Below are 11,879 nucleotides of genomic sequence, written 5' to 3' on the forward strand. Positions count from 1 at the left end.
ACCGAGGCCAAGAGCTCCGATTACCTGTAAGCAAACACAGGTTACTGCTGTGTCTGTGAGGTAACAGGGCAGCAAGTACAGTGTAATTGCCTTCAAAAACCACCCCTGCAAACCCAGACTGCCTGCATTGGTCTCCTCCAGAGCAGAAGCTGACAATCCTGCAGAAGCTCAGGCATTAAACAAGTCAGCAAACAGCCTGGTTCCCTCTCAATACCCAGCAGAAGCCTCATGGTGAGCTTGCAGCAGTCAATTTTGGACAGTGATGGTGTGCAAAGACCCTTTGCAATGAAGAGCTTTGTCAATGCTGAACTTTATTTCTAAGCATTGTAAATTATCAGATTATGAACAACTTGGCAGTGAAGACCACTGATAACCCTTTGCTGTGATCCTCTGGTTCCAGTTACTCTCCCAAGAGACCTTATTAAAAAAAGCCTATTCCACAAAGGCAACACATTAGCACAAAATAAAATACGTGAGCATAAAAGCAAGACTCTCAGGATTTCCACCATATTTTAGTTTTGTGAGTATTTTCTCTATTCCTAGTCTTATAAAATCTCCTATTTTCTCCAGGTGTTTTCTCAGTAATAGCATATCTGAAAATGCAAAAGAAACTGCAAACTGTAGAAGCATGTAAACTACAGAGAAATTAAAATACAATCTCCAATAATCTAGTAAGTGATACACTCTGCAGCAGAATGTAGCATGTAAACCATAAAACTCCAGCTAAGCAAGTGGTTTTCAATTTGAATTAATTCAGAGGACTTGGGCTGCAATCAAAAGCAAAAATGGACACTGGTAAATTATCACCTTGATATATCTTGGATACTGCAAAGAATAGATAATTTACTAAATTTTGCACAGACAATGTACCTTGAGCCTTCCCCTGTGGGCTTTCAATAGTGTTTATAATTTAACCATCAAATGAAATGATAACATTAACTACCACAATTTTAATAAAAATATTTGTATGCTGCAAGCCAAGTTTATGAACTGTCTTCAAAGAAAAAATAATGCTGGCAGGAAGTTCCTAAGTTATGAACTACAAAGGGAAGCAACTATTTTGTTAAATAGATGCCTCTGCTATCTCATTTCATCTTATAAGGTCCCTAGTGTAACACACACCTTAGCAGGAATGCTTTTCTTTGTAAATATATTGTTTGGAAGAGAAGGGAATAAAAGCTATAGCAGAGAAATGAAGTAGTAAATGCAACTTACAGTAGTAAGCATCAGCAAACTCCCATTTCTGAAATGACTTGTTCTACAGTGTAGCCTAGCCTTGAAAAAATATGCTGGACTTCCCAAAGCTACTAGAAACACCAGAAAATTCCACAAATCTAAGCTGTACCACAGACACATAGTGAGGTCACAGAGATTCACTTGCATGGACCTGAAACTCCCCCTCTGTAATGCAAAAGAGTTCACATACTAGTCTTGTAACACACTTTATCCACAGTAAGTAACACATTCAAAGAGTCCAAAACCCTCAAAGCAGAGAAGTGGAAAGTATTACTAACACACAGCAGGACAGTCCATCATTGGAACTATTGCTGGGGGTGCCTGGACAGGATAACCCAGCCAAACAGAAGCTCTCCACAACCGCTCTGCTTTCCCTCCTCAGGTTCATCAGTAACAGCCCAAGTGTGTTTGTGGTATCACCGTCCATTCCAGAAAGATAAATGTCGTGTCAACATACACCAGGCTGCCACCATGGAATCACTGAGGCAGTGAGAACAGGCCAATTAAGGGAAGACGACTGTGTGTCCACACCATCAATCCAGCCAGGAATCTCTGAGTGATGAACAGGCCCAGAAAGAGCCGGAATTTTTTGCACGGGACCTGCAGGGTGTCAGCAGTCCCATATGGAAGTGTTAAGACAGTGACTACCCGAGGTGCAGCTGTGCCAAATATCAATAAACTCTCATGGCTTTTTCTTCCCTGGTGATCTTAATACAACATAAAGCAGAAGCAGCAGCCCCAGAGCTGACCAATATCAGTTGCTGTTGCTGGCAAACTATTTTACAGTTTCTACTCTTCTCTCAAAGGAAGTTAAGAGTAAAGCAAGTATCTTAGGGTACTGAAAGCTGAGCTAATGTCCCTGCTTTTCATTAAGCTTGTCTGATACTTCCCATTAAAATATCTATTTCAACTGATATTGCTTTCAGACAATTTTCCTTGGAAAAACATTAAAATGAACGTGGCTTTTCCCATTGCTGAGAATGGGTTAGGGGAAAAAAAATTGCTGTGCTTTTTTACTGCATATTCATTTGTTCATTAAACTGCTATGGTTTTTATTCATTATTTAAAAAACAATTCAGCAGGTGACCTACGCTTAAAAAACTGTATATGCATATCTTGCTTTTAGGAATGGGCCTTTTAAATAGGTCAGGCCACAGAGCTGCACTAAACTGCATTTTGCACACACTTGGGAGAAATTTTCAGCTCAAATTTAACTTTGCAAAGAGTCCACCTGCACTCAGGAAACAGTGAGTTGTGAGAGGCAGTGCTGCACCTGCAGCCATGGGGCACAGAGAGCTCTGCTGGCCCCGGTGCCTGACTGAACTGGGGGATGGGATTTTGGAACACAGTAAAACAGGAGAGCAGGATTGTGTGTAAAGTGCACCAAGCCATCAGCCTCATCCAGCAGCACTCTGAGCTCCCAAGTGATGCAGCTACATTAGGGAGAGAATCCCATGATTGCAGTGACTGATTGTTGTCACAGAATCACAGAATGAGTCAGGCTGGAGGGGACCACAGGGGGTCACCTGGTCCAACCTCCCTGCTCAAGCAGGGCACTTGGCACAGGATTGTGGCCAGATGGTTCTGGAATATCTCCAGTGAGGAAGACTCTACAGACTCTCTGGGCAACCTGTTCCAGTGCTCAGTCACTGCACAGGAAAGAAGTTTTCCCTCACATTCAGGTGGAACTTCCTGAGCATCAGTTTCTGTCCACGGCCTCTTGTCCCATTGCTGGGCATCCCCGAGCAGAACCTGGTCCATCCTCTGACCCCTCCCTGCAGACACTGACAGACATGGATGAAGTCCCCTCTCAGCCTCCTCTCAAGGTTGAACAGCCCCAGCTCCCCCAGACTTTCCTCATCAGAAGATGCTCCAGTCCCTTCATCATCTTTGTCACCCTTGGCTGGACCTGCTCCTGGAGCTCCAAGTCTCTCTTGTGATGAGGAGCCCAGAACTGGACACAGCACTGCAGATGTGCCTCACCAGGGCTGAGCAGAGGGGCAGGATTGCCTCCCTGACCTGATGGGACACAGCTCCCTGGATTTTGTTCAGTGCATTCCACAGAGTCCCATGCAAATGTTGGCAGCAAATAAAAACCAATTTTACTTTTTTTTGGCAAGACCTCTGATTTGTATTTTGCTTCCTGGATGACTGTCTTGTGACTATAGAGCAACGAACACTTAGAACAAACATACAGGAATCTGATGAACAGATGACTTGACCTAACTTACTTTGCTTCAGTATCCTTAATAAGCATTCCACCACCAACTACTCATTCAAATATTGGGAAAAGATGGACAGAGATCAACAGCATAAAAAAGCCCACACAGAAGTAACCAATTTAGACTGGAGAAACAGTACACAGCATAAAGGCACAGGGCCACACACCAAACAATAAAGAGAAAACAAAATATTCAAGAGCTACTCATTAAGCAAGTACCATCCACCCTGTGCAGCAAATGAGTCTGTGGAAAAACTAGGGCTGCAATCACAAAATTAAAGACTGTCTCATAAAGCACATGCATAGGCAAATTAAGGCTGTGCATTCCCTAACTTGGACTGTTTGACTTTGCAACTTTAGTAACGCCCTTCTAATGTCGTTTTGGGCCTGAGATATTTAAATTTCAAAAGCATTTGTACACAAATTAGGTGCAGCCCTCTGATTCCTGGCATGGTGCCCACCTGGCCACACTGCCATGCACAGCCAGGCTGTGCTCTGACAGCAGTTTTGGGGAATCAGAGCAGAGTGAGAGCTGGGCAGCGTTGGGCAAGGCAATGGTGCTCTCTGCTGGGGGAGCAGCAGTACAACAAGGGCTCTGCCGTTCCTACTAAACCCTTACTACCACTCTGCACACAGGTGAACTGCTCCTGGCCTGAGAGGTTGACAAACAACTACAGAGTCTATACCTGGATGACATTCTTGACTGACAGGCTTCACAAAACACCTTCACACCGTGTTTCATGTGTATGAATCAAGTGAAAATTCAGCCTTTCTGGCCTCTCTCATGTTATTTCTGTGGCGGCAGATGTTGGGGGGGGTTACTTCTAGCAACAGTAGCTATGTTGATGTTAAATACAGAAAAACTTTTTTGGTAAAGTTTCCTTTTACCGTGGAACAAAATAATCTGACGCCTGCAGAATTTAAAGAGACTTTTAGGCTAAAATGGTATTTTGGAAAACATTTAATGACTTACTGCAAGTCAGAACAAACACATGTTCTGTGGGAAGAAACCATTTCAAATCAGCTCACTTGTTATCATAAATGCTATTTTGTGGGTTTTTGTGTGGAGTGTTTGAGTGAAGCTCTAGAGAGGGTACAGGGAAAGGGTCTGATAAAGTGGAATGGGATCACAAACACCCATCGTTTTCTTTTTGGAGGGAATCACTGGAATTGCCAAAGGATGCCAGTCTGGCAGGAATTCAGGACTATCTGGACCTTCATGTATTTCATAGTCAATCAGAAACCAAATGTTAAGTTGGAAAGAGAACTTGAGAGGAGCTTTGATCCAGAAATGTTGGTTTTAAGCATCTTTATCTGAAATATCTCATATCGGTCACTATTAGGAACAAAGTGCAAAGGTAGAAAGATCAGGTATCTCATCTGTTAACAGTGGAGATTAGGAAAACAATAAAAGAGTCCACATGGAATTACGAGAGAGCAGAACCTGACTTTCTCTCCAGATGAGGATTAAAGTGGGTGAGATGAGCTGTGCTACACCTTCAATGACCTTTTCAAAGGAATCCCACCAAAACACCTGACTGATTTATACAGTAACCTCTAACTCTTACATAGAAAAAAGAAACGAAACACAAGGAGAGAAACTCTAAAAAAAAACCCCAAAAGCAGGTGCAAAAAACAGGAAAAAAGGGACACTGACCTCAAGTCTCTTTTCAAGTGACTCTATCCTGTCTTTTTTGCTGGCCAAGTTGGCCCTTGTGTATCGGCTCTGTCCAGGCAGGTACAACACTTGGCTGTAACATTCTTCCCACACCTGGTTATAAGCTTCACTTGACAGCTCTCCGTGCCCCATTCCTTGCTTTACCACTTCCATCTCTTGTGCCAGTAGATCTTGTGCCTGTTGGGAAAGGATGAGAAATAAATTGCAGTTACAGTACACAGGATACAAGAAAATTCTTCTTCTTTTCAATCCTTCAATGTGCAACTCATGGGGGCAGCTTTTCCTTTCATACTAAAAGCTCACCACCAGGTTAAGCTAACTATGAAATCAAAGACAGATGCTGTGGATTATAAATGAAACCCAGGCTGGGAGGCTGCTCACAGTGCAACTATCCCTCATTTTATATAATTTGGCCAAGCCTGACATCACTCTGCCGTGGCTAATGAAAGCTGTGGCACAGCAAGATACTTCATCTTGCTGCAGAAGAACAGAGATAAAAGCAAGCACCTTGAGGGGAGGGAGAACTGTACAGACAGAAGCAGCTGTTCTATGAAACAAAAATCACTTTTCATTTCCTTTTGCTTGCCCTTGTCCACACAACCTGGAAAGTCAAGTCTAAACAGTAAGGGGTGAGCTGTGTAAGCTCCACTGCAGGAAACACTCCTCTGAACACATTCTGTGGCTAGAGAACTAGTGAGATATGAACACTCTGCTCTTTCCAGCTTAAAAAGTAACTTACAGTGAACTGAAACGATTTGAGTTGTTCTCACAACTCTTACTATTTCTGACAAAGAGCCTGGCCCACAAAACTACACATGCATCCAGGTCCATCTGAATTTATTTGTAATCAAAAAGCTAAAATATATTTGCTGATCTGGATTTCATTGGTTCTAAGTGCATGGCCATGTCCTCTCTTTCAACAGGATTTGCATGTGCATCACAAATTTCCATATCAGCAGTCAGTATCTTCAAGCAGACATTATATTTTATAACAGCATATTGCCCAGGAAGTAATTCAGGCATCACCAGATCAGATGATCTCAGGGAAAGGAAAATTAATTCCTTGTCCTTGATGGTCAACACAGATAAAATAGGAATCATCTAACCACACCTGACAAAGGTGAATCTTATAAAGGTTCTCTTTCAATTAGCCTCTATTAGTACACTGTGAGGAACTACTTAAGGCTATTTAGTTGTGACACTGATGAGTTCCCCATCCCTAAGAGCTCAGCACACTGTGCTCAGCACCACTGCTAATCCTTCCCAAAAGACACTACACATCAGGAAAAGAAAAGAGCATTCTGTATAGGGATTTTAGGAGGAAGTTGTTCTAAAAACAAATGGAAGTTAAGAAAAATAAACAAGCCCCAGATGAGAGCAGAGAGATAGGAAAAATTCCTGGTTTGAACTGGATTTTAGACAAAGAGGGAATATTATGCCGAATGTTAAAGAGTAAGCAGGAGCAAGGATGCAAAAGAACTTCTGCCCATCAGTTAGGAGACAGAATTTCCAGGGACTCTGAAGAAAGTTTCCAGACAAAAGCTACTGGACCATGTAATAGTTTCTAAGGGAAGTGATAGAAAGCCTTACTGAACTTCAAAACAACCAGAGAAAGCAATTGGAGAGCATTCCTAAGGGAACAATCTGACACTGGCAGGGCAGTGAAATTCATGATCTAACTGTATTTTCCATCTTTAACTTCTCCTAGTAAGAAATCTTCAAGTAAAATTTTTCTTTTAACAGCGAATTGGAAGTACATACTGTTCAGTGTTTGTCATTTTAGGCTCGATTCACTGGTCAGATATGGTCAAGGAGACTGCTTGTGTATCTTTAGAGTCACTTGAAAATAATAAGGGATTTAGGCATAGAGACACCAGACCTACTGTCAGAGCACAGGTCTCAGAAAGCAGGACTCTGCATAAAACAGATGACTTGGTGGCAAGTGCGTTTGTCCTTTCCACTCACTTTTACTCCTGTAAGCATTTGGTCAAAGGTCACTGGCACAGCTTCACAGGTGAGGCTCTTTTGAAAGACCCAAACCACAGCCCTGTGTGCCTGAACTGCCTGCCTGTCACTTGGCAGCAAAAGGCAACATCTGTAGCTGCTTAAATAACTGAACACTCCGAACCGGAACCCTGGTCCAGGGCTGCTGTTTAACTTGGGATCACAATGCAAAACAGGACAGAGTGCCCAGAACACCCGCTCACTCCAGCCAGCAACCATTGTGCCTGCTCAGCACTTCTGCACCAGGTATGCTGTCAGATCAGCTGCCACAGCCCAGCAGGCTCTGCACCAGCACAGCTCTCCTGGATCAAGCCTGACAAGCATAATTAAACAACTTGATTTCCTGCTCCAAGTTACAAGCTGATACCACTGTCCTATTTAGTCTGCACTGCTTTAAAAAAAGTGCTTTGCAATTCTGGATTAATAAAATACAGAGGCAGCAGATGGTGGACAGCACACCTTTAAAGCCTCAATGATTTAACCCTAAACAGAAACAAAGAAGTAGAATTTGGTAACTGTTGGGGTATTACAGCTCCTACCCTTACTTAAAATGAAAAGCATATTCAAAATTGTATCTAAATAACAATGTCTATGGGCAAATACAGATTAACATCACCTCACAGAAAAGAGAACGTGCACCTAAATTATCCTCACTTAATAACTTCATAATTTATCCTTACTTAATGCTTGGCAGTGCTGGATGATTGAATTTGATTATTTTAGAGATCTTTTCCAATCTCAACGATTCTATGATTACAGCTCTTCATACAACCCTCTGGAGATCTCCTAAATGAATTCCGTGCAGCCTTGGATTCTCCTTTTTTTGTGAGATTACAGTATGATGTCAGTAAGGAGATATTAGGTCTCTTTAGGCCACATAGTTCTCACCTTCTTGAGATCCTCTTTAGAGAACTTCTCATAAGGATTTTGTTCCAAGTAAGCCATGTGCTCTGCATTGTTGCTTCCAAATCCTGGGCCTTTCCCTTTCTTACCACTAAGCTGTTCTCCAAATGGGTGGTGTAAAAGATCAAAATGGAGCATAGTAATCATCTCTTTCTTTATTAGCTCTTCACTTTTCTGCAAGTCTGTTAGAGGTGGTTCCACATTCAAGGGTCTCAGTATTGTTTCATTAACCTGCCCAGGAATAAAAAGAAAGTTAATAAACATCATATACACCAAAGATCACATTAAGTTCATAGATCTCCACCCAAGTATATATTTTATGTATCAGCTAGACCCTGGAGAACAGGTGCCAAAATCCCCTGTGGTGTGATACACATACAGCAATCTGAACATTTGTGGAGATGACAACTTTGCTGTGAGTTTCCCTTCAAGCTGAAATCAGCACACTTAAATAAAGATTTCACTTTCTCATGATCTACTTAGACTGTATTTTCTCCTATAACGGTTAAAACCTTTATTTCTTTTTTTTTTTCTTTCTTTAAGAGTGAATTTTGTTTCCACTTACTTCTGAGGGCCGTGGTAGATTCTTCTGCACAGCTTTGTGCATTCTCTTCAGCTCCTTGGCACGCTCTGCTTCCCGGAGGGCCTACACAAACAAGCCAAGAGTTATTCCAGCTACTGTAACACAATCAGATGCTTCCTAGAAATGTATGTGATATAAAAACTAATTGATTAATGCAGTGAAGATTCCTTAAAAAATAAAGACTTCATGTTATGAAGCCAGAGCTAAATAATGTGATGACAACATAATTTACTGCCTCTAAAGTGAATGGGAAGAGCACAGCAGACTAACTCTAAAAAAAAAAGATCTTCCAAACTCATTTCCAGCCATCAAGCTCTCTTTCAGCCTCAACTCCATCATTCTTTACACATTTCTCCACATCAAGTTTGACAGCTGCTCTAACTCTCCAGACATGAAATCCATCAGGAAAAGAAAGACTCTTAAATTTACAGCCAGGACTCTACTTGTCATCTTCAATGACTTTTAAGTATGTAAGTTTTTCACTAAAGCAATACTTGTCAAAGTGTAAAAACATAAGTTCTCTTTACAATACACTTTTAGGCAATGAATTACAGGAAAAGTCAGTGTTGTACAAAACTTCAGGAACAATGACCAAGATCTTCCATGTTCTAATCCCAGCACATCACATCTTCACTTGAAAGGCAGAAAGCCTCTCCTGTATGATGGTACAACTCAAATTCTTTCCTCTGTTATAAAAATATAAATTACTAATATTTATTCAGACTTTTTATGCACAAGACATACACATACATGTATATAACATGTTCCTCCCCAAACGGGGCATGCTAGGGATCAAATTCTGGGAAATGTTTATCCTATTCAAAGATAACAAAGCATAGGATTTTTTAAAATATTTTGTTCCCTTGTCAAGGCACAGACATTGGCAAAAACCTCTCTGGACTCAAAAAAACCATTTATTTGAAGGTGTTTGCATCACAAAAATTAGGATAAGCAATAAATGGAAAAGGGACTGTTGTTATAAAAATTTGAAGTGTCTCTAAGTACTGGCCAGTACAACCATTTAACTGGCAGAATTTAAGCTAGTACTTTATCCTTGATTCTTAAATAAAATCAAATATTGATTCTTAGCCTTCCTTGATTCTTAAAACAAAACAAAACAACAGGGACACATTCACAACTTGGCTGTGTGGGTAATCCTGTGGTACAAGTCAAAGGTACCAATTCACTGCATGGCACATTTCTATCTGTGTGCCACCAGCCTGCCTGAATTTGCATTTAACTTTTAGCCTTGAGAGGATAAGCTAAAACTGGAAAAAAAACCCCAAAACACAATTCTCATGTGCTTAAAATCAAGCATGTGCCTCTATCACATTTTTACCTTCTGGGGAACAAAACTCAAAGACATTTCATCATGGAAAATGTTATGTGATATGTAACATTAACAAATTAAGAACAGGATTTAGAGAGAAAACTGATTTATTCTGTGTACGTATATTCCGATGGCAGCAAAGGAAACAGGCACATTCCCCTTTGTTATCCTGTAGAAGAATCTTCCACTGAGCTACAGGAACCATACAAAGAACACATTTTATTTTAAACAGAAGGCTGTATCCACACCTCACACACACCAACCTGTTTGCGGGCTTCTATATCGGCAGCATCTTCTACAAAGGTTTCATCTACTTCATGTTCTTCAAGCTCTTTTTCTGCATTTTCAGGTAACACAATCTCAAAGTCGTTCTTTGGGGCAGGGAGGGCCATGAGTCCCATGCGCAGGTGCTCACGAGACTCTCTCTCCTGTTGGAACAGCAGGAAGATGTGATGCTTCTGGAAGCACTGAGGTGCAATACAGTCACCTACATCAGCAGACAGAACAGTACACTCACTACTAATACCACCTGTCCATCTTAGTCTGCTGCAAAGCCAGAAAGCACCAGCAGAGTCCATCAGGAAACTGAAGTCCCAGTTTTCCTTTTAGCAACAAAAAGCCTTTTTACTATAAAAAGGCTAGGACAGAATCACAGACATCCAATAAAACTTCTCAGATATTCTCAGAATATTCTGAGTTGGAAGGGACTCGCTTCAAGTCAAGAGGAAATCTGAAATTCTGAACATGAGTTATTTTTGTGAAAACTAGCCAAAAACCTGGACTGGATATCCTCACCTAGGCCAAAAAGAGAACTGTCAATAGCTCAGGTGGGAGATATCCAAAGCCACAGCTGAGGCTGCAGAACCAGCCACATAAAAGGAGTTCCCAAGGTGCTCCCTATTAGGGATAGACCCTTTTATACCATGTCTAATTGGCAGGGTCCATCTGGCTGCATCTCCAAGAATGGAAACATCTGTTGCCAAAGGTGATGAAAGAATCTGGATGGGACTCAGATTACTGCACATCTCAAATCCAAGTGCTCCTAATGGCAAAAATTAAACTCCTTTAGCTCAGTGTTGTCAACACGACAGACTGATGAAAAGGCCCTGTAGGTAAATGGGGAAGCCAAAATGACAAGGGATTTGAGGGCTGTGCAGGATTGCAAGAACAACCAATCTTTGCTCGATATATATTTTCTGCTCGGCTTCGAAGATACAAGTAGGATGGAAACTTAACTATGTCTTCTTCGACAAACAGCTTTAGAGAGCTTTACTGAGCACACCGAAAGCCACTCTTAGGGGCAAGATTTTTGTTCTTTCACATAAAGATTTGATTTTATCATGTGGTGAGGACAGACCTGTAGACAGGTGGAAGAAATAACACTTGCTTTTATTACAAAATAAAATTCTGTTCAGCAGATGAAAATTAAAACCCCTGCAAATTACAGAGCACTGATTTCCACTGCCTAAGTACTTCTTACCATTTGTTTTGCATAAGATGGGTCACTGTAATCTGCCATTCCCTCCTCTGGGTTGATGTTCAGTTTATCCCGCAGTGGAGTTCTTCCAGGAGTTGTGCCAAGCGCAGGTTTGGGAGTCAGCCCTCCTCGAGGAGTTAAACTCTCTGATCCCTGAGAGGGTGTTCTAGAAAAGTGTAGTTAGTCAGTACTTTTTTCCCTAAAGAGCTCTACTTGAAGTCTGAATGCTGGAAAATGTTACATAAACACAGTCAATACACTCCATTTAGAGTTTTTTCTTGGGAGGCAGTGAAACCGTAATGTGCAATTAGAAGAATCCAAAAAACACATTGTTTAAACCTGCCAAGGGGTAACCAAGGACCTGTCAAGCTAAAATGCAGACACATCATTATGTTGAGAGAAGCTTCAGGAACTACACCAACACAAACTCCCAGTGCTGCTTTTGAG

The 11,879-nt window shown here is 41.4% G+C and overlaps 1 protein-coding gene across 1 annotated transcript in view; it reads right to left on the reverse strand.

Annotated features, from left to right (window-relative positions):
• The window catches only part of CDC5L (cell division cycle 5 like), a 29,407-nt gene that overhangs the window by 8,433 nt on the left and 9,095 nt on the right, over window positions 1–11,879 (reverse strand). Inside the window, exons 8-12 of the mRNA XM_017812989.1 lie at window positions 11,436–11,598; window positions 10,219–10,383; window positions 8,608–8,688; window positions 8,028–8,273; window positions 5,115–5,312 (exon numbers count right to left, since the gene is read on the reverse strand). Coding sequence (XP_017668478.1) covers window positions 5,115–5,312; window positions 8,028–8,273; window positions 8,608–8,688; window positions 10,219–10,383; window positions 11,436–11,598 — 853 coding nt within the window. The remainder of the gene's footprint in view (window positions 1–5,114; window positions 5,313–8,027; window positions 8,274–8,607; window positions 8,689–10,218; window positions 10,384–11,435; window positions 11,599–11,879) is intronic.

The sequence above is a fragment of the Lepidothrix coronata genome, unplaced genomic scaffold (genome assembly GCF_001604755.1).
Source record: "Lepidothrix coronata isolate B3197 unplaced genomic scaffold, Lepidothrix_coronata-1.0 Scaffold39, whole genome shotgun sequence".
In the NCBI taxonomy this organism is placed as follows: domain Eukaryota; kingdom Metazoa; phylum Chordata; class Aves; order Passeriformes; family Pipridae; genus Lepidothrix; species Lepidothrix coronata.